This window comes from Lepidochelys kempii, chromosome 1 (assembly GCF_965140265.1).
Source record: "Lepidochelys kempii isolate rLepKem1 chromosome 1, rLepKem1.hap2, whole genome shotgun sequence".
NCBI lineage: Eukaryota > Metazoa > Chordata > Testudines > Cheloniidae > Lepidochelys > Lepidochelys kempii.
The window spans coordinates 26,606,069-26,629,386 of NC_133256.1; the positions used below are offsets into that span (position 1 = coordinate 26,606,069).

The 23,318-nt window shown below is 43.3% G+C and overlaps 1 protein-coding gene across 1 annotated transcript in view; it reads right to left on the minus strand.

The window, feature by feature from the left end:
* Window positions 1-10,045: 10,045 nt before the first annotated feature.
* LOC140905633 (high affinity choline transporter 1-like) overlaps window positions 10,046-23,318 on the minus strand; it is a 32,306-nt gene continuing 19,033 nt past the window's right edge. Inside the window, exons 5-8 of the mRNA XM_073329138.1 lie at window positions 20,366-20,509; window positions 18,101-18,254; window positions 13,196-13,413; window positions 10,046-10,579 (exon numbers count right to left, since the gene is read on the minus strand). Of these exons, the coding sequence (XP_073185239.1) occupies window positions 10,046-10,579; window positions 13,196-13,413; window positions 18,101-18,254; window positions 20,366-20,509 (1,050 nt within the window). The remainder of the gene's footprint in view (window positions 10,580-13,195; window positions 13,414-18,100; window positions 18,255-20,365; window positions 20,510-23,318) is intronic.

Here is a 23,318-nt window from a genome sequence, read left to right on the forward strand (position 1 = left end):
CAGTTCCCAAAACACACAGCTCCACCAACTGAGCTTAACAGCAGTCACCCATTTATCATAGTGGCAAGTCCCTTATCCTCTCTGTTATGTCTCTTGCTCTTTATCAATAAACATAACATGAAGGAACCCCCTGGGCACAGGGGGATCCAAGGAACTGTGTTCTCTAAATATATCAAACATGCAAGGCCTAGCTACATACGCACTGCTGTGCTGGCAGGGTTGTGGTGGTTTCTGAAACACAGAATACAATGAGTGCCACTAGAGTGCTCACAAAATATGTAAAGGGATACTAACCCAATTCCTATACACTACACTCTCTGCGGGCAACATTAGCCCTTCCCCACCCTACCCAAAGTCAGTATCTTACATTGTGACATGTTACAACATACTTGCTGGACTCTTGAGACTAAAAATCTGGAGGACACACTTGAAATTTCCAAAGCCCTGTCCCAGTTACAAATATCAGAATCCTATTTTTGTGTGTCCTTCAGACACGCCAATTCTACCAACTGGTATAACTGGAATGGTCAGATACACGGTGAATATAAATATAATTTTATAAAAACTGAACCATTTACTTCATGCCATGGAACAAACAATAATATAAATAAATATACATTTTCCATGTTTGTCAGGAAGGACTTTACTCTAAAATCTTGCATTTAATAGAAAAATTATCTACCACTGCTGGGGTAACCTGCTGTGTAAGTTAATTGCCTGGGCCAAAAAAGCAAGTTCTGTCGTGGGTTTAAGTGCACAGTCACTTAGCAATTGACCCGCAATGTTTTCAGGACTACAGAAGCACTGCTATCAGATTGGTTATAAACCATTGTTATAAAGTGTAGTCAATCATTTGAGACAACAGCAATGTATAAACTACATAAAGGCAGTCAGTTATTTGTCAGAGTTGTAATTCACATGTAATAAATTCTCCCCATTTTCATAGCGGTTTAGGGCCTGATTTTCAAGGACAATGGTGAATCCAAAAGCACACCTAACTTGCACACACAGTTACCAGGATTGCGTGATCAAATCAGGGAGCTGTACACACACACCTTGTCCAGTTATGCGTGTAATAGGCCTGTTGAATGTACAAATACCTAACTTGCATGGGTAAGCACAACAATTGTGCATGCACTTTTTTTGCAAGCAGATTTGGATGAAACAGCTGAAATATGAACTTTCAGAAGGCAAATAATTAACAAAAATTGTGCTGGTGAAGGATGCTTGAAGACTGAAATCCTCAGTTATTGACCCAAAACACCTGGAAGAGTGAAGGGTAAGTTTCACTACTGAAGGGTTGTTTTGTGTTGTTACTAGAACATCGTCTTGTTTGGGGGGAGCTGTTGGCGAGCACCTCTCCTTTAAATTCTTTTCATGGCCCTTCTTGCTGTGCTCAATTGAAAAAAATATAAAATTTGCAAATATTTGCACCCTTGAAAACACAGAAAGCCTGACTCTCAGGTACACTAGGGCCACTTTATGCCACTATGGCAGCATAAAGGTACCTTCCAGTGAGTGTAAATGATCTCCACAGAAAAGATCATTTAGGACTGTGTTTGGAGTTTTGTGGAGAGTTCACAAATTTGATTTCAGCAAAGGCAAACACAGAAAGAATAAAATTCTCAATGGAAAAATTGTACTTTCAAAATTCAATTTCCCCTCCCAACCTAAGAAAATAAATGGGATAAATTGCCAGCACCCTCCACTCTTAGTTACAGCTGTGAGGTCTATCAGCCTTCACTACAGCAGCACAGCATCTAACCTGCAGAATTGTTATTACTGGTGGAGTTGCAAGATGGAAAAAACAGTTTAATTCTCACATCACAGGTTTGTAAGATCGGCACTAGGGATAAAACCCCATCTTTGTATTTGTTTACTGAACACATTTGATCTGGAATCCCCAAGAAATGATAAACATGGAATCCCTCAATGCCAGTGTTACAATGTAATTTTTCAGGGTAAAGGCACATTTGCTGTGGCTGCACAGGATTCTCCTCGCATAGGCCCTCCTCGTAGGTCTTTTGCACATTGGTCAATTTCACTTTTTACTTGTGAAAAATTAAATAGGAGCTGTGAAAATTAGGTTAAATTAATTGTTCTGGCGACAATTCAAAATTGTTTAAAAAGATTAATTCCCCATATCAGGTGTTTATTTAAAGGGGCTTTGCTGTTCTTTGGTTTATGTGTTGGTGTGGTCATGGCAAGTGTATTCCTTTTACCTTGCTCTTTAAAGTGACTTGCTTTGATAAATGCATGGTATTGTTTTGAACATGGTAATTGTATTCCTTTCACAGAATGCATTTTCCGGCAGAATTTTCTGCCAGAAAATTAACTGCAAACATTTAAAAATCTTTGTCTAACATACATAAAGTCTGGCAATCTGAAAAGTAAACATATAAATATATTTTAGCATGCAATCAGTTTGGATCTCTTGAACCTGCCCAATCCAAATAGCCAACCTTGAAAGCAAATATCAAACCCTAATCCATTTTCTTGTGAATGACTGCAAGATGACTCTGTGAGTACATGTGCTGAGCTGCAAGGAATAACTAAAAATCCCTTTAACTAAAATTCCAGAAATATGAATAGACTGAACTGACAGGAAGACACCATTGCTCGTATCATGGGATCTCCATCTTCTGCAGACTATAAATCCTGGACTACAAGTTATTCAACCTGCAGAGGTTCAAAATTGAAACTAATGCACCATATACTGGACCTTAACATGGCTACATAAATTGAGTTTATGCATTCTGATCGCGTATATGTTTGGAGAAAAGCTGGCAGCTATGAAATTATTCATGAAGAGGAGAAAGCTTTGAAATAAAATGTTATTGACCGTTAGTAAAATTACCAAAGGGCTAATGGCTACATCACTCCCCTTCTGTATCCTACTGTAGCTGAAGATATGGAATTTAATCTTTATAAAGATGTAAACAGAAGGACTGTTAAGTGAAGTGACTTGCACAGAGTTGCACAACAAGTCATTATCAGAGGCAGGCACTCCTGACCCCAATATGAATACCCTCTCTGCTTGTCCTGGCTGCTTCTATTAACCCTCTCCTTGGAAGTAACACAGGAAACACCACGTCAAATACATACCTAGTTTAATTCCACTGACTGTACTACACCAGGAATGAGCTTGGCTCACCATCTTTAATATACTCGGGGTGTTTTGTGTTTTTGAGTTAAGCTTATTTTAGCTTTTTGCTGACTGCACTGCCATATTTCTCAATTTTGCTCTGGCCCTTCGTCCTAAGTACAGTTTGTTTGCACTAAATGTTCTTGTTTCCTCTTGTGTTTAAAAATAAAGGAGAAAAATATGATTAGTAGAACCCTCCTCTTTCTCAGCCAGGGGTGGGAATTACACCTGGTTTCCAGCTTTGTTGGGTCACTACTAAATCCATGTGCTCTCATCCTGCCTGGGAGTTGAAGCTCACCCAATGCTGAATGCTCATCTGCTTTCTTACTTCCGCGGAAGGAGTAGGGAACAGAAATTGGGGCTATATGTCTCCAACAATTAACATTGTCAGGGCAAAGAGCAGCTAAGTAGATTCCCCACAACACACAAACTCCAGCAGCATGAATGAAAAGTACTGCCAGCTACTTTTCCAAGGCCAAGCACTGTGTAGACTTACACCCCATGCTGTCCCTCCCACATTGCGGGGTCCCAGAGCCCGGCCTCCAGCCTGAGCTCGAATGTCTACACTGCAATTAAACAGCCCCTTAGCCTGAGCGCCGCAATCCCAAGTCAGCTCACATGGGCCCGCTGTGGTGTTTAATTGCAGTGTAGACATACCCACTGAGTTCAGTTTGGCATCAGGGGCTGGAAGTGCATATGCCACAAGACCACAATGTAAACATTCCCCTGCTCTCAAAGACTTAGGAACTACATTGTTCATACACAGCTCAAAGGGCTGAGAGAGAGAGAGCAGAAACAAAGATTGGAAGAGAGATGGGAAGAAAGGAGACGGGGAGAAGGAAAGGGGAAAAGAAGGAGAGAAAGGGAAAAGTAAAAGGGGGTGGAGAAAAGAAGGTAGGGTGAGGAAGAGAGAGAGAAAGCTGGGGAGAGCACAAAGCAAACAGATTAAACTCATCCAGGACACTTACTCTGTAGAGCCCACCCAGCAGCCAGGCAGAGGGTCACAATCCCCAGTATGATGCCTTGTCTTCTGCAGCCCTGTAGAGGTCTCATTAGAGAGAAGAGCAAATCCCGGGGGTTGCATTTAACAGGGTATCTGGGCCAGTATGACCTGCTCCGAGGGCTGCCTGGCTAAGAGCTATCAGGCCTCTCTCCTTCTCCTGAGTTGCTGCCACTGATCCTAGGGCAGACCCAGTTCAGCTGGTTGCAGGCTCTGACTAAACCAGTTCTCACACTCTTTGTCTCTGCCGGAGCTTGAGATTGTTCTGCCGGCCACGCACAAAGCACACACATAAGCAGTAGGCTACTCCCATTGCTCACAACCTGTGATCCTCTGGTATTGATTTAAGATGCAATTGGCTGAGGGCGGCAATGAGAAGAGGAACTACTATACAGAGTTATGCTGTAATACAGCCAGGAAATGAGCATCTAATTGGCAGTTCTGCAGAGGAGCCAGCAATGCTGCTCCGTTACTATGCACTATTCCAACGTCACCACTTTAGAACTGGGCCACATTCATCCCTGGTGGAACTCTGCTGACTTCAGCGGAGTTAGATCAGGGAAAAGTTTGTGCCAGTTCCTTTGTCTGGGAGGAAATACATCACAGTGGCAGGGAAACAGACTATATGGGGTGTAATGTCCTCTAACTCTGCCCTCCACGCCATCTAGGCCCAAGGTTCAGACCCCCTTTGGTGAGACTCCCCTTAGAGAACCTCAGAAGACAAATCCCAAGTGAGGCTGCTGTCCCTTTTATTTCTAGGCACACTGGATTGTTTTACTGTAATATCCAGGAACTCACGGGTGATGTAAATAACATAAGCAAGCCTGTACAACAGCATCTCTGTGTTCCTCCAGACATGCATGATCAAAGAGTGCAGCAGAACCACCCAACCTCCAGTGCACCTTCCCCCACAGAAATGAGTGACTGCTTTTCACTCCACCACTCATGGGTTATCGTTTTCCCTCTCTCTAGAAATTAATAAGAAAGCGCTTCATGAGTTACTTAGATTGTAAGCTCCTTGGGGCAGGGGCTGTCTTTTGTCCTGTATACAACACCTAGCACAATGGGATTCTGGTCTATGACTAGGCCTCCTATGTGCTATGGTAATACAAACAGTAACAGCGATCAGAATGAGTTTTTCCACACTGAAATTAAGCTTGATACACATTTGGGGCCTGATCCTGAAAACTCTCAATCACTTAAGGCCTCAGTCTCCTACCCTTATTCACTTTGGCTATTTGAGGGGTAAGGGACTCCTCAGTGGGTGGCAGAATAATCCATCCTTTCTCTCACAAGTCATGCCATTGACTCCAATGGGATGACCCGCATGAGGGAAGGGTTTGCAGAACTGGGCCAAAAGTAGGATTCTTTTGTTCTCTTGCTTATATTTTCTTTTCCTTGTGGCATTTAAAACTCACAAAAGGCACCAGATTTGCTTTGCCAACCCTAGAGATTGAAGTCATCTGATCACAGAACACATGCAGCGTAGACAACAGCAGTGCAAGTTTCCCTACACACACAGCAGCAGACCTTAGCCCTAACTGGAGGAAGCACCTTCAGGAATGAGAAGAAAGTTAATTATCTGTGTACCTAGGGATCTTAGGTGCTGGAACTAGGGGTGCTGCTACACCATCTGTCTGTCTTGAAGAAGTTTCCATCATATACCGGGTTTAGAGTTTGGTTCAATGGCTCTCAGCACCCCCACTATAAAAATTGTACCAGCACCCCTGCTAGGGATACTGGACTGAAGTCCTGTGAAGTTACATACTAGCTGGTAATGGCCACAGGTATAAGTTAGTCTCAAAAACAGCAACCATCTTGCCTCCTTGGAAGAGAGACAGCTCTAAACAGGCAAAAAGCAACAATTCTGTAGTTCCTAATTTGCTCAACCCAAATGACAGATTCCTAGGATGAAGTATAGTAGTGTGTTAAGTGGGTACAACTTCACTGAAGTCTGTTTCCTTACTCAGTGAAGTAGTGTTGCCATTAAGAAAAGCTTGAAAACATGGCCCCCTTCAAGGTTAAAAATAAGAAGGTAAATAAAAAGAATCCAAAATATATTATTTGGGGGCTTAATTCATGATTTTTGACCTCTTGGGTTGGTCAGATTTCCTGAATATAAGTGACTTTCATGGATTCTGTATGTCTGGCCTCCACAGAGCAGCATACAGTACTATAGCATGCTACATATGTATATATAACTGTAGAAAAATTATCTTGTATTATTTGAGAAATGGTGTGTGATCTTGTTATTAAAGATGGTAGGCTAATGTATGTGCAAAAGGGGGCAGCATTAATGTTACATATACATCCTTAGTTTTGCCATTTTCTGATAAGAATTTAACTGTACAACCTAAACCTTTTTTGAGAGAATTGTTAATAAAATTGAGGCGAATATAAAATTATGCAGCCACAATACCCAGATGGGCACAGATACCTTCTTCAATGCCAAGGAGTGTGAGTGTTGGTTGGTGTGAAAATAAGCGAGGAGTGGTAATGGTGCATCTGCAGGTGAGAACTGACTGCTTTGCTTGGTATGCTCACACAGCACAATCACACCCAAAGACAGCTCTTCATTGGAGGCCGGAGGCTGTTTTTTGCATAGATGTGTAAATGTCAAGCAGTGGGCCAATAATGGGGATAAAAATGGAATTTATAAAACTAAGGATACGTGACTGTGCTACTGATTGTCACTATGGACAACTAGCATCCCACTAGAGTCACAGGTCCAGCAAGGATATGTTGCCAGGTCATTTTAAGAATTTTTTCTTTGCACCAAAGTAGCTATCTTTAGTAGTCACACATTTCCTATAGCCAAGGGATTGGAGAGGTGTATAACACAGCAGCCTTTTCTCCAAGAGCCATTTTCTTGGTGTCATAAATATAAAGGGAAGGGTAACCACCTTTCTGTATACAGTGCTATAAAATCCCTCCTGGCCAGAGGCAAAATCCTTTCACCTGTAAAGGGTTAAGAAGCTAAGATAACCTCGCTGGCACCTGACCCAAAATGACCAATGAGGGGACAAGATACTTTCAAATTTGGAGGGGAGGAAACAAAGGGTTTTTCTGTCTGTGTGATGCTTTTGCTGGGAACAGATCAGGAACGCAGCCTTACAACTCCTGTTAAGTTAGTAAGTAATCTAGCTAGAAATGCGTTAGATTTCCTTTTGTTTAATGGCTGGTAAAATAAGCTGTGCTGGATGGAATGTATATTCCTGTTTTTGTGTCTTTTTGTAACTTAAGGTTTTTGCCTAGAGGGATTCTCTATGTTTTGAATCTGATTACCCTGTAAGGTATTTACCATGCTGATTTTACAGAGGTGATTCTTTTACCTTTTCTTTAATTAAAATTCTTCTTTTAAGAACCTGATTGATTGTTCGTTGTTCTTAAGATCCAAGGGTTTGGGTCTGTGTTCACCTGTACAAATTGGTGAGGATTCTTATCAAACATTCCCCATGAAAGGAGGTGTAGAGTTTGGGGGGATATTTTGGGGGAAGATGTCTCCAATTGGTCTCTTTCCCTGTTCTTTGTTTAAAACGCTTGGTGGTGGCAGCATATGGTTCAAGGACAAGGCAAAGTTTGTACCTTGGGGAAGTTTTTAACCTAAGCTGGTAAGAATAAGCTTAGGGGTCTTTCATGCAGGTCCCCACATCTGTACCCTGAAGTTCAGAGTGGGGAAGGAACGTTGACACTTGGTAATGGAATTTCCTAATCCCTGCCAATTCCCCCTCTCCCAACTGCAGGGTTGCCCTTTTATAAGGACTTTTTTCCTCAGCATCCCTTTCTCAGGTTGACCCTTTATATTTGGCAGGGAAAAGCAACTGCAGCTCTACAGTGGCTATTTTGTAATTGGCTGCTGCTGTTTACTTCATCATCCTCTGTTCCATCTGAGAAATAATCTCAACTCCTGTTATAAAAAGAAAAGGAGTACTTGTGGCACCTTAGAGACTTCATTGAGCTGTAGCTCACGAAAGCTTATGCTCAAATAAATTGGTTAGACTCTAATTGCCACAAGTACTCCTTTTCTTTTTGTGAATACAGACTAACACGGCTGTTACTCTGAAATCTGAACTCCTGTTATGTTTTCCCTCTTTTTCCTGAGGAGGTGTGTATGGCTTAAGGATAGTTGTACAAGCTGTTGTGCATGACTCAGCAAGTTCATCCTTTCGGGACAGGGCATCTGCCTTCTTGTTTCCTGCACCTGGCAGGATGTCACGATGAAATTGAATCAGGTGAAGAAAAGGGACCAGCGGATCTGGCGCTGGTTTAGGTTTCAGGCCATGCCAAGGTTCTCCAGGTGTCTGTGGTCTGTAAGGGTCTGAACTGGAAATTGGGCTCTTTCAAGGAGATGATGCCATTCATCTGCCTAAAAGCTGCACGAACACAGCTGTCCGAAACAATGAATAAGTCTCCTCCCCTGGCCCAGTAAAGATAACTCAACTAAGGGGATTCGGATCACAGTTGCACTGCAGTGTGCGAATTACATTTCCGTTTCTCATACGTGCCTCGACTATTTTGCCTGCTTCTGAATCATTACACCTGCCATTTAGGAGGCCAATGAATTGAGACATTTGGGCCCCATTGTCAGGAATGAGGACGTGCAGCTCCCCACTCAGTCTCTGGGCAGCCTATGAGCACAGCTGATCCTCGCAGGGCCGCCTGATTGACCTCTCCCACTGATTGGCCAAGGAAGTCAGCAAGCCTGCGCTTTAGCCCAACAGCAACGACTGATCTCTGGCTGTCAATGTACATGTGCACACCTGCAATTGCTCCTGTGAAAGCCTTGTTCCTGCCCAGCTCCAGTCCAATCCGCTCCAGCTCTGTTTCCTGACTCGACTCTGACCCCTGGCTCTGGGTACTGGCTTCCAGACTCAGCTCTGACGCCGACTCTGGCTTCTGACTCCTGCTCCAACCACAAGGCCTGACCACTCACATCCTGGTTCATGACACCCATTCATTCCTCTTGCAACTGAGCTGAAGTCTATACAGTTACATCAGAAACAGGCCTCAATATGTTTAAGTAAAACATATATGCATCTCTTAAAGCTTGTAATTGTTTGTACATTTTTCAAAGTTGGATACTAGAGGGAAAAATGAACTGAGTTCAAATTCTTCATTTTCATTATTATGCAGCCAAAATGAATGACTTCTACTCTTTTTTACTGAAAGGGCACAATCCCTGCCTTTCAAAATATTCTTCATGTGGCTGTTTTTGACACACCTTTTACATAATAACATAGGATTGCAGTATGGGCTCACAACTGAGGTCCATATAGTCCGGTGTCCTCCTGTCTCTAACAGAGACCAGCACCAGATTTGTCAGAGGAAAGTGCAAAAACCCCCATAATAGACAGTTATGAAATAACATGCCCATAGGGCAGTTTATTCCCAACTCCCATCAGTTAGTGGTTGATTTTCTTCTTTAAAGAAAACCCTGTCTAATAGAACTGTGGATTTCTTTCTTTAGCTTTATAAACTTCTAATCCTTCACTGAATCTTTTTTTAGCTTGTGGCCTCAGTGATAGCTTGTGGCAGCGATTCCACATGTTAATTCTGTGGTTGTGAAAAAAATAAATCCTTTATTAGTTTTAAATGTTGGCTCAATTGATTTGGTTTAATCTATTATAAAGACAGAGACCAGTCCCAAAGTTCAGATCCACATCTCAAACTCTCCTCAAATGTGGATTTGTTTGGCTTTGGGGTTTACGTTCAGTTTCATCGCAAACGTTCAATCTTATAATAACAAACCAATATATGTCTGTATAATGAAAGAAACAATGTTAATCAGAAAAGAGATTTCAGCTTCCAGCTTTCTAGGGGGATATTATAAATAATCATGAATAAAAATAACTCAGCATGTAATGAAAAATACCTTAGCCCATATTATGAAGTACACAATATTAAGTATGTATTTCAATAGGATTAATATAAACTATATTTACTTGTAAGCCCGCTTGTTCGTCTATCTCAGGGAGTGGAACAGAAGCCTCCCTTTCTTTTATTACGCTGCAAACATCCCACCTGTGAGGGAGGATATTTCTCTTAAACAAAAACGCCACCAGGTATGAAACAGCAATGATAGTCCCCAAAGTGAGAAGCATGGTGAAGGTTTTAAAGGGGAACAGCTGAATGTAGACCCCATCCACAAGAGAGCAACCTGGGTAGTGAATAATAGGGGAGATTTTCAGGGAAGGCTCCCCTGCCAGCAGCCTTAACAGGAACCCGAAGAGGAATCCAGCAGCTGAGCCATATGTGTTGGTGCTGGGAATGAAAAGCACGCAGCAGAGCTGGGGAAAGAGAAGGGCATATACCAGCTCACCACTCAGGAACCACAGATCATAAACAGAGTTAGAAAGGAAAGCCAGGCCTGCAGCTGCTGCCCCAAAAACCACCATGGAGACCCTCATTATACAGATGACTTCTTTCTCCGTAGCCTGTAAAATAAGAGAGTATTGTTGTAGAAATCATCATTGGCTCATTTTTAATCTCACCCTGAATTAGATCTCAAGGTTACAAAAGTCAGAGGAGTTTATTAATAGATGCTGGCACTGTTATAACAGTGCACTCTAGTGCTTGTGTAACAGCCCCTGCCTTGCCAGTAGTGTTTGAACTCAGGCCTTTCAGCGCCAAAGCCCGCACCTCTGCCACTTAAAATAAAGGAGGAACTTTATTAGTTGTACTGTTGATTAATGACTGAGGCCAGCACATTAGCTAAAGTGGCCTTGAATTTTGGGTGCCCAACTTTAGACACCAGAGCCTGATTTTCAGAGGTTTGGACCATCTACAGCTGCATTCGAAACCAATGGGAGCTGCAGGTGTTCAGCTCCTTGCAACATTACATCACACAATATGTCCACAAAACTGAGCTCCCAAAAACTGAGGCATGCAAGTGGAGAGGCCAGGACATTAACTGTAGTATCAAACCAGGTCAGAATTCATATGTTTCACCAAACTAATAATATTGATCCTTACAGATTTTACATTTGTATTATTTGTCTGTGGTAAGGAATTTTCCATATTAAAAATGGGTAAATTTAAGAAATGTTTACAGAAGTGAGGGTAGATTTTAACTCTTGCACTAAAGAGCTTTTCTGAGTTGCTTTTAAGTCCCGCTGGTGGGCCTCATGCTGGGATAGATTATGTGGGATGAAATCAGAGGCAAGTCTAAATGAAAATACCTAAGAGAGTGTAAGCAACTATAATTTTCACCTTCTGGAATTCTCAGTGTGTAAGTTACGCTAACTTGGCCAATACTACAAAGTGTTGCCAGGACAGCTATGTCAGGTAGGAGTATGAAAAAAATCACACACTCCAGCTGACACAGTTATGCCAGCAAAGCCTCCTATGTGGACGCAACTGTGCTGACAAGAGTGCTTTTTTTTGGCAGAGCTGATGTTGTTCAGGGAGGTGGGGGGTAGCTATGCTGACAGAACTCCTTTTGCTGGCATATGCTGTGTCTCCAGTAGGGGGCTTTGTCAGCATATCTATGCCTGCAAACGCTCTGTAGCATAGACAGGCCATGGGACTCTCTTCGCTGTTCTGTGGTGTGCTTTGAGGTACTGCTGTTTGAAACAGAACTCCCCCAAGTGAGGAACATGTACGGTTTCCATCCCCATCCCCCATGGAGATGATGATTTGGGCCAAATCTATTTAAAATAGCCTGGTGAGTTTTGCCACTGACTTCAGTGGAGCACTACAGGCTCTGAATGTGGTTGTGCTTGCCTTGGCAGACACAATTACCAACCCCAAGCCCTGAAAAATCATGAGTCAGCCCCTCCCCCCCCATCACGAGATCTAAAAATATAAATAAATTTTGGGTTGTTTTTATTTACATTCTCATGTCTAAACCTTCAATATGTACTCCACCCTTTTCAAGGTTTTCTCCATCACCGTGAGGATTAGAAACTTTTGTTTAAAAGAAAGCTGAGATTCCCATGCAGTCTCTTGATTTCAGCAGTTCAAGATATTGATATTGACTTCACTGTGACTACTCGTGTGAGCAAGTGCTCACTAGCATGAGTAAAAGGTGCACAATCTAGGCCCCATTGTTTTAGCAGCCATTTTGATTTAGTAATGAAGTGAGAACAACCTTTCAGGAAAATCAGACCAGCCTGTTAATTCTGGAGGGTTACTTGCCCAGTCAAATTAGTGATATATTTTTCTAAAGCAGCTTGATATTGAAAACCTAGCTATACATCTTATACAAATAAGATTAATAATACCCATTTCTAGGATACAGTCACCTTGTGCATTAATCTTGGCCTCCTAGTTTTTCCTTTGTCATAACACAATGTATTTGCCAGAGTTTAAATAAAAAGGTCAGGCCACCAAGTAACAAAGTACAGACCCCAAGAAATTCAATTTCCTGTCTTATCTTTACTACGTACCTTTAAATCATAGGATATCAGTGTGATTTACAAACTTTATAGATAAATCATTTCACCAGCACTGAAGTGCTGTCATAGAATCATAGAATATCAGGGTTGGAAAGGACCTCAGGAGGTCATCTAGTCCAACCCCCTGCTCAAAGCAGGACCAATCCCCAACTAAATCATCCTGTCCCCAGCTAGAAAACTTCTCTGTCACTTTTTTTAGTTCCAATTTCTAAAGTTTTCTTGCCTCCTCTGTGTCACATGAGAGCATCTTAAGTTTGTTGGGAAGGCCAGGTTTCTCTTTCTGGAGTCATTAATAATGAAACAAAACCACTTTAACAAATGGAACAATAGTCAGAGAGGAGCCAAAAAGCGCCTTCTGCTCTCTAATATGCTGCATGAGTGCTTTGAAGTGCTTTGCCCAAGGGCTTTTTGCTGTTCTCTTTGACTTCATTTGAGGCTATGAAATAGATGCACAGCTTTTTCATTTGCTAAATGACTAGTTCAAAGTCTGCTCTCTGTAGTGATTCCATCCCATGTCTAGAGCCCAATGACAGCATTTTACAGCAACATTCGCCTTGAGAAATCTCCTGGGGGCATACAGAGGAGTAGTTTAAAAACCTTCCATAACTTTCCCTATGTGATCCATGGTGTCAGCGGCTCACAAAGACTCCTCACCTTTTTCCTAAGAATTTTCCTGTAGATGTTGTGAGCTAGCATGGAGCTGGCTGATAGAAGGGCTGAATCTGCAGAAGACATGACGGCAGCAGCAATGGCTCCTAAGCCAGCAACGGAAACATACGTTGGGCAAAGATACTGCAGAACTATGGGTAATATCATGCTGGACTCCCCTCTTTCATTAGGGGTTGGCAGACCATAGCTTGTCTGATTCCAGTCTTAAAAAAGAAAAGAACATTAATTAACAGGGAGTTTTGGATTTGCTGTGTTTAATTTTTCATTCCTTTACTCTCTCCTGTGTTGAAGTAACTAACAGTGAATTCCGCATTGATCTTGACCTTTTATTTTTCCCTGCAAGGTGCAGTAAGACATACTTATTTCCCCTGAAACAATCAATAACTCTGAAGGGAAAGATCATTAGGAACACTGTCAGCATTCCTGGGCTCTGTAAGATCTCTAAATTGTCAGAAATCCACCAAAACTTTCTAAGCTTCATCATACTTTGAGGTCTGTGGTTTGGGGGTTATGAAAATGGAAGAAAAAATTAAATGAAATTCAACCTTGAAAAACACCAGAACGTTCATCTGAAGGAAAATAATTCAAAGCACAGCATAGAAGGAAGATTCATAGATTCATAGATATTAAGGTCAGAAGGGACCATTATGATCATCTAGTCTGACCTCCTGCACAAGGCAGGCCACAGAATCTCACCCACCCACTCCTGCGAAAAACCTCTCACCTATGTCTGAGCTATTGAAGTCCTCAAATCGTGGTTTAAAGACTTCAAGGAGCAGAGAATCCTCCAGCAAGTGACCCGTGCCCCATGCTACAGAGGAAGGCGAAAAACCTCCAGGGCCTCTTCCAATCTGCCCTGGAGGAAAATTCCTTCCCAACCCCAAATATGGTGATCAGCTAAACCCTGAGCATGTGGGCAAGATTCACCAGCCAGATACCCAGGAAAGAATTCTCTGTAGTAACTCAGATCCCACCCCATCTATCATCCCATCACAGACCATTGGGCCTATTTACCATGAATAGTTAAAGATCAATTAATTGCCAAAATCATGTTATCCCATCATACCATCTCCTCCATAAACTTATCAAGTCAGATAGGTCTTTTGCCCCCACTGCTTCCTTTGGAAGGCTATTCCAAAACTTCACTCTTCTGAGGGTTAGAAACTTTCATCTAATTTCATCTAACCTAAAAAACTCAGCCAGTAGTCATCCATACAATTAATCTCTCCTGGCTTCTGCTGCCAGAATCACCGAATTCTGTTCAGCACTGGTAGCTTTTGGTAGTTTTGCATTCTTTTGATTTTCTTGACAAACAACACATTTTCCAAATTTGTGGCAAGTCCTGTTCTTTCAAGTACATTTTAAGGGGCTTGTGTCCTTGAAGTCTTCATATACTGTAACTTCTCTGTAGAGGTAAAATTCCCAAAGTATATTGTTAGCATTACCACCACCACCATTTTTCATTTTGTACAAGTACACAGATTTGTGCTACAGAGGATATAAATTAGATCTATGTTAGCATCAGAACTGACATTTTTGTACTGACCTATGTATAAGCATCACTAAACTAAAAAGCTAATTTCTATAATATTTCAAAGGCTTGTACTGCATGAACAGGCAATTGCAAATTAAAACATTCTACCAGGCAGATCAGGTGCAACATCATATGTACAAAAGCTTACAAATAGAGAAGCATTACATTAGGAATTTATATATGCATTCATGTCTACCCACTATGCAGTACAAACTGTGGGCACACTATCTACTATTTGGAATGTCGTAAAACAAGAACTTCATCAAATCAGTTGGTTTACAAACAAAAGTCAATGCAATTTGGGGATGCACAGGCAGAAGAAGGGTTATGACAGCTCCTGTCTACATACTATAGATATTTAGGCCCCATCAACGTAGTATCTGAGCACCTCACTAATACCAACAAGTTTATCATCTCAATAGTTTTCTGAGGTAGAGAAGTAGTAATATCCTGATTTTTCAAATGGGAAACTGAGGCACAGGGATTAAGTGACTTGTCCAAGATCACACAGGATGTTTGTGGTAGAACTGGGAACAAAGCTCAGATTTTCTGAGTTTCTTATGGTTTAACCTTGAGGCCATTTGTGATAAGTGAAGGGGGGGGGTGGGGGGTGGGATAGCTCTCTTTTACGGACACCCAGCCAGCCAGTTAGCTATAAAATCCCTGTTAGTAGCTGTTCTCTACTTTCTTTTACCTATGGGCTTTTTTAACCCTTTACAGGTAAAGCAAGGAAGTGGGGACCTGACTAAAAGAGCCAATGGGAGGGCTAGAACTTTTTAAAATTGGGAAAAAACTTTCCCTTTTTCTGTCTGTTGTTGTTCTCTAGAGAGAGGGGACAGAGCAGAGACAGGGCTGTAGCTATGCTGTAAAAAGCTGTGGGCCAGGTTTGAAAATCACTAGATCATACCTAGAAACTACTCATTTGAAACCCCAGATATGTAAGTAGATCAGAAAATGTCTAGAAAGATGTGATTAGATTTATCTCTTTTATTTCTTTATGGCTTGTGGACTCCTCTGTGCTAACCCCCAAATGCTTTTGTTTTGCTGGTAACCATTAAGCTGGACCTCAAGAAAACCATTCTTGATGCTTTAATTATTATATTTGCTCTTTTTAAATCTAGCAATAGCCTAAGTTCCAGATGTATTTTCTTTCTTTTGGTTTTTAATAAAATTTACCTTTTTAAACAACAGGATTGGGTTTTTGTGTCCTAAGAGGTTTGTGCACGTTGTTTAATTAGCTGGTGGCAACAGCTGATTTCCTTTGTTTCTTTCTCAGCTCTTCCCCGGAGTGGAGGTGAAAGGGCTTGAGGGTACCTCATAGGGAGGAATTCCCAAGTGCGCCTTCCTGGGTCTAAAGGGGTTGGTTTTTTGTTTTGTTTTTTTGCACTTGGGTGGTGGCAGCATCTACCCATCCAAGGTCAAAGAGAAGCTGTAAACTTGGGAGTTTAATACAAGCCTGCAGTGTCCAGTATTAATTTTTAGAATCCGTGTGGGCCTCCACCTTCTGCACTCGAAGTGCCAGAATGGGGAATCAGCCTTGACACCATTCTTTTCCCTGCTGAGATTGCATGAGAGTTGGCAACGCTGACATTTTGAATCTCTGTGACTGTAACTCTGTAAGCCTAATATTGCAATGAGCTTTCTTTTTTTTTAATTCTGAGGGACTGTTCCTCAGCTATTGTAAATTGGTGTGAGCTACACAGATTTACACCAGCTGAGGATCTAGTCCTCATTATATATGACTAGGGATTAAAACAAACAAACCTCTTTGTACCAGAGCATTGCCTATTTAACCATATCTGGAAAATTAATGAGGAAAATATAACTTCCAGAGTGGAAAGAATGATCTTAGGGGTAGAAAGAATTTTGAGACTGAGGATAGCAGGCCTGGGTCCAGCCTGCCCTGTTCCACGTTCTAGCCTACAGCTGCCTGACATTATGTCTTCTAGGAGTTGTAGGCCAGGCTGCAATGCATGATGGGAAAGAAAGAGACTATAAGAGGCAGCCTTTCGCAGTGCTACCAATTCTTGCGATTTTATCACAAGTTTCACAGGATTGGGTGATTTTCTTAAAGCCCCGGCTTCGTGTAGAAACTCAACTTTCATTTAAAAACTAAAAGTTCATTTCTAGCCATATGGTCATTGAGAAAAGTTTGAAAATGTGACCCAAGCCTTAAGGCTCAGAAACCAGAAGGCAAAGAAACCTTTTTTTAAAGTCTCATGATTTTTAAACCAGTCCCATGATTTTTGGAGCATGACTCATGGTTTTTGAATGCTTGGTGATAGCTATAATGCTTTCCTCAGAGTGGACAGAAGGCCCAGGCAAGCAGAAGCGTAAGGAAGCTCTTCATGGGCTTGGATCAAGGTGGTGTGATTCCTTCTTGAGAGGGAGCCAGGGAAGAAACCTGGGAGGGTGTCTGCTGAAGACATTTCAGAAGGCCTAGGATGAGATGGGCCAAGGTGGGAAGTGTCTGGAAAAAAGTGAAGCAGGGCAGGGATTTTAATGCAGTGCACAGCAGCTTAAGGTACATCTACACTGGAATAAAAGACTTGTGGCATGGCTGCGGCTGGCCTGGCCATGGCTGGCTCGGGTCAGCTGACTCAGGCTTATAGGGCTCTGGCTGTGGAGCTAAAAATTGCTGTGTAGATGTTTGGGATCAGGCTGGAGCCTAGGCTGGATCCTCCCCCCTCACAGGGTCCCAGAGATCGGGCTCCAGTCCAAACCTGAACGTCTACAGAACAGTTTTACAGCCTCGCAACACAAGCCCTGGGGGCCCAAATCAGTTGACCTGGGCCAGTCGCAGGTGTTTAATGGCTGAGTAGACTTTACCCTTAGTGGTTGAGGAAGCCTGGGCTGAAGACTGCACTAGACGATGGAATTTCTTTATGGTGCCACCTATAGGAGATGGGAACCTCTGCAACCAAGGAGAAGGCCCTGGAAAGAAAGCCAAAAAGGCTGTCTGGAAGATTTGGATTTTTCCATTTTGTTTGGACTCTTCTTTGTGACTTTTGTATCCTGGAATATTTTTAATTTTGACAACAGGGCTCTCTGAGACCTCCTTCCAGCCAGCTAAAAGGAGATCACCATGTATTGGGAAACTGAGGCAGACACTGCATCTCCATGTAGGAGAGGGAAGATGCCTGTTACAGTGAGATTGATATTTACTTTGCTATTCATTGTGTCACTGTTTACTTTTTCTTCCCCATTTGTTTGTTCTATCCATCATTTGTGCCTCATACGTATAGACAGCAAGATTTTGGGGACACGGGCGTGTGTGTGTGTGTACAGCGCCTAGCGAAATAGGCCATTGGTCATGGCCTCAGGGTACTAATGGAAAGAAACAGCTTTTGTGTTACCTGTAGAAGCAGCAACTGCACCAATAAGAACAGATGGAATGACCATGAAAACACACCCAAACCCTGCAAAATAAGAAGTGAGCCTTGCTTGTCTGGATGAGGAGGCCGCGAGGACTCTTTGGAAATAGATCTGCCATGGAATACTTCCAAGAGCCTGAAAAGAAGGTAAACCATTAAAAATAACTCATGCATCATTATTAGAGGCTGGAGTGACGTTTGCTATAGACCTTCATTTGCTCCCTCCCCCACCAGAATTTTCATAGGTCTGTATACTCCATTATGTCTTCCGCTCTTTGTCTCCCTCCCTCCCAACTTTGCAGGATATAATATAATCACATATAATGTTCTGCATGCTGACGCAACTTCGCCCCCTCTCCCCTGAATTTTTCTGAAATGACGCCTGTGATTCGGGGCAAACCTATCCTCATGAAGGCAGTTCCTCCCTCCAGACAGTAGTCTGGTGTTACTGCTGCTACTGAAACCTGTGGGTTGGTAATATTCCTTCTGCCTGTCACTCTGTCCTTTTGCAGGGGAGGGTGATTGGTAGATCTGTGGCATCCATTATCTTGGCCCCCACTCCTCCCTGGGCTTGTCTCTCTCCTAACCCCATCCCTTTCCACTGCAGCCAGGAAAGATCCCATGCAGAACCAGGCTTTATAGCCCACAGGGGTGTATGCTCCTTCATTCATTAGGCTTCCTTCATTCTGTAGCAGAGCTGCCCTTGTTCCACTGTTTTGTGGGAAAAGCAGCAGGAGTTTCCCTGTCAGGCACTCAGGGTGTCTTTGGCATAGGAACTCCTTTGTTGTCATTTATTATTTTTACAGCACCCAGTACACAGGACAAATAATAAGACTGGCCCAACCCTAAGACCTTACAATCTAGATTTAAACACAAGCCAAGAGTAACAAACTTCCTGGAGAGGGATGGGCTGAGGCAGGACACGAGTCACAGCAATAAGAGCACCCTGTTCCTCAGACAGTATTATTAATGTTTATTATTAGGTCTGTCAAGCAATTTAAAAAAATGAATCACGATTAATCGTGTGATTAAAAATATTAATTGTGACTAATCGCACAATTAATCACGCTGTTAATAATAGAATGACCATTTAGTGGAATATTTTTGGATGTTTTCTACATTTTCAAAAATATTGATTTCAATTACAACACAGAATACAAAGTGTACAGTGCTCACTTTATGTTTATTTTTTATTACAAATATTTGCACTGTAAAAAACAAGAAATAGTATTTTTCAGTTCACCTAATACAAGTACTGTAGTGCAATATCTTTATCATGAAAGCTGAATGTACAAATGTAGAATTGTGTACAAAAAAACCTGTATTCAAAAACAAAACTACAATTTTTGGTGACATTTCACATAGGCACCAACTCTATGGGTGCTGAGGGGCTGGAGCACTCATGGGGAAGAATTAGCAGGTGCTCCACACCCACCAGCAGCTAAGCTCCCCCCGCCCCCGCTCCTCATCCCCCCCCCCGAGTGCTGCGTCCCACTCTTCCCTCTCCCAGCGCTTCCCGCCCGCCACCTAACAGCTGTTTGGCGGTGCTTAGGACTTTCTGGGAAGGAGGGGGAGGAGTGGGGACGTGGCGCGCTTGGGGGAAGAGAGGGTAAAGAGGTGGGGTGGGGGCGGGGACTTGGGGGAAGGGGGTGGAATTGGGGTGGGGTGAGGGTGGTGCAGGGGCAAGCAGGGGCAGGGCCAGGGGTGGTGGGGGGAGGGGTCGAGCACCCACGGGGCAGAAGGTAAGTCAGTGCCTATGGCATTTCAGATTTTTAAACCTTGCATGGAGGCCTGGGCACCTCCCAGCTGCCACAGGCAGTGCGGGACCCCTGGAGCTGCAGGAGGCAGGGGTACCCCGCAGCCCCCAGCTGCTGCAGGTAGCTCCTAGCCCCAAGCAGCTGCCCCGCTTCAGGCGGTGTGGGGACCCGCAGGTCCCCATTTTGTCCTGGATATTTTTAGTAAAAGTCACGGATAGGTCACGGCAACAGGTCACATCTTCTGTGAATTTTTCTTTTTTGCCCGTGACCTGTCTGTAACTTTTACTAAAAATATCCGGGACAAAATCTTAGCCTTAACCATAATAAAGATGCATTCATAAAAATATCTGAAATTCTGAAGTGTCTTTCTCCCTGTATTCTATCGTGTGAAACTCAGTCTGTACTAGTGGGTTTATAAAAAGGTGCTTTGCTTTTACTGTCACTCCAAGTGAACTATTAGAAGGAAAGGATGGAAAAAAGAAGCTCTTACCACATACAGAAGTTCATCTAACCATCTTCCAAGATACTCTGTTTCTAGTTTGCCAATCCATGGTACTTGATAGAATTCATTAACAGCAGTATAATAAATGCTTTCAGTTGCAGAGTTCAGCAGTGCAAATGGCACACAAGTCCACTATGTTTAGCATGAAAACAATTATCAGTACAAAAGGATAATGTACACCAGACAACATTTGTAACTCTTCTGTTTTCCCTATAATCCTGAAATTCCCCCTCCCCAGACCATACCACCACGAAATCTTGGCATTCCACAGAAATCTGAAATTGCCTCCCACCTTTAAGCTCTTATATGGGATTTTTCTAATGTTAAGGATGATGGTTGTGAGTAGACTGAGGCTGAGAAGGGGGAAATAAACTAGTCCTATTTAACCTTTCCATTTAAACTTCTGTCTTGTTTTCGATAGCTCTTTTTATACAGCTCACATGGGTACTCTGTCCTTGTCATTTTATAAAGTGGCTGGTTTTGTATAGAGAAGTTGCTTTGCATTGCTGTGGTGCTACAAACCAGCCCTAAAGCTGGTTGAAGTGGGGAAGCATGTCGAGGACTCTTCCCTATACCTGAGCTTTTCTATAGATCTGCAGAAAGACTGCTGCACAGGTCCTGTGGGTGTTGTGCTGTGTTCCAAGGCATAGCCTCGCCTAGTCCTGACTCCATGTAGTCATATCCAGTGCAGTTTATCTCAGCTTCTTGACGGAATACACTGCTATGGGGCTGGGAACAGCCAGTGGCAAATCAAATGGAATCTATCCCATTTGGCTCTAACAAAACAGCGGCTGAAATATTAATCATGCAGGCTCTTGAATAATGATGGTGATTAAGCAGTGATGATGCAATTACCAGTATCTATTTCAGTGGGGAAAACAGGCAACTCAACACTGTTATAACTCAGAGAGCCTTCTAAAGGTACAGCAAGCACTTTCCCCCTTGAGAATCCTGGATGTGACTCATTCAATTAGAGAGCAGTGCCCTGACCCTCTTCACAGATTTGCACATGAGGCTGCTGTCCTGAACATACCTAAAAACTGAAGGTTTACTTTTGCCCTAAATCTTTAAGAGCTCAGCTTTGGCTATAAGGCCCATGGAGGTGGCGATGTGAAGACACAAACCCTGTAGAATAAAAGACTGAGAGCAGTGTCACTGGTACACTCCCCTTTATGTTGTACTACTGTATATAGCAATGGCGTAGCCAGGAAGGGACTCTTGGGTGGGTCCCGACTTTGGGTGGATGGGCAAGCCCTTGCACCCCAACCCCGCTCTCCGGCTGGAGCACCAGGCAGGCAGAGAGGGGCAAGTGCCTGACCCCATTCCCCAACTGGAGTGCCAGGCAGTAGGGTGGAGCAGGGCAAGCCCCCAACCCCACTCCCCGGCTGGAGCGCCGGGCAGGCAGAGTGGGACAAGCCCCTGCACCCGGACCCCACCCCCCAGCTGGAGTGTTGGCAGGTGGGGGGAATGGGGCAAGTGCTGGGGCTGGAGCAGAGCCAGGCTGGAGGGGGTGGGCCTGGATGGCTGTGGCCCACCCAGACCCACTTGTGGCTACGCCCCTGGTACATAGTACCCTCCCAATGGGGAACAGCTGTGATTGTGCTGTAAGGGTGTGGGGTGTGGCAGCAGAGACCAAAGGTCATCCTCCATTTTGGAAAGCAGGATTCCAGACTGCCAGGCCAGAACAAGCTGTGGCTGGCTGTCACTTATAGCAGGATCTTGTTGCTGTGTTTTAAGTGTTTAAGTAATAATGTCATGTTAAATATAAAGCTCTCTGGGCCTCAAGAATAATACCACGCTCCCCACGGAGGGGAGCGTCTCTGCTGGCTGGCATAGATAGGGTGAGGACATTGTCTGTCCTGCCCCTTTGGGAGAGGCTGGTGCTGATGTGGGTGGTAGCCTGCATTCTCCTTGAGCTCTCTGGACACAAGTGCAGCAGTTATTTCTAGCCATGTGTGAGTGTGCTTCTGGCACCCAGCAGTTCCTAGTGCCTCTTGCTTTTCTCACCCCACCTTGAGCACCCATTCTGGATGAAAAAAGCAATCGTGCCTAAATGGCTAACACCTTTTGAAGTAGGGTGACCAGATAGCAAGTGTGAAAAATTGGGATGGGGGTTAATAGGCACCTATATAAGAAAAAGCCCCAAATTTCAGAACTGTCCCTATAAAATCGGGACATCTGGTCACCCTATTTTGAAGACAGCTGTTTTGTTTATAGCCATGTTCTGGATGACATTAGACTCAGCTGCCGGTTAAGTGACTAGTGTTAACCTAGCCACCAGAGGGGGCCCATGCTGTTCCATAAAAGCAGTTGGAGAACTGTAGTAATGAAGCCTTGCAGAGTTCAAATAAAGTCCCTCCCTTGGGTCATATCAGGCTTGCAACATTTAAGGAAAGACAAACTGAAGACTAAAGTTTCCCCACTTTGGCCTGTGTGGATCTCCCTGCCTGAATTCCCTAGTGACTATTTTGTTTGTGATATTAGAATAAAACAGTCTGAACAAAAACACAGATGCCAGACCCTGGCTTATGCTATCTCTGCACCTGAAAAACTACAGCCAGGAGAAGGGATGCAGCTGCTGTGTCCTAAACCTAGCTCCTCCAAAACCCATGCAACCTGAAGCTCATCTCACATCCCTGTAAATCAGGATGAGCTCCATGGAGTTACATTGGCATACAGCTGGTATCAGAGAGAGGAAAGTCAGGCTGCAGGAGTTAATATTCTGCAGAGCTTGGTGAGTCGCTCCCAGGTTGAGCCTTGGAGGAGCATTCTGTGGAAGGGATCTGGGGTCGGGAACTGTAGGTTGTGTGAGTTTTAGTGTCTTATTTACTACTTATGGAATGCATCCTCTTCCACTCAGAATACTCATAATAATCCTGGCATAAGAAGAGCTTGTGTAGACACTCCCTGTCTCTCTAAAATATGGAGGGAGGGGGAAACT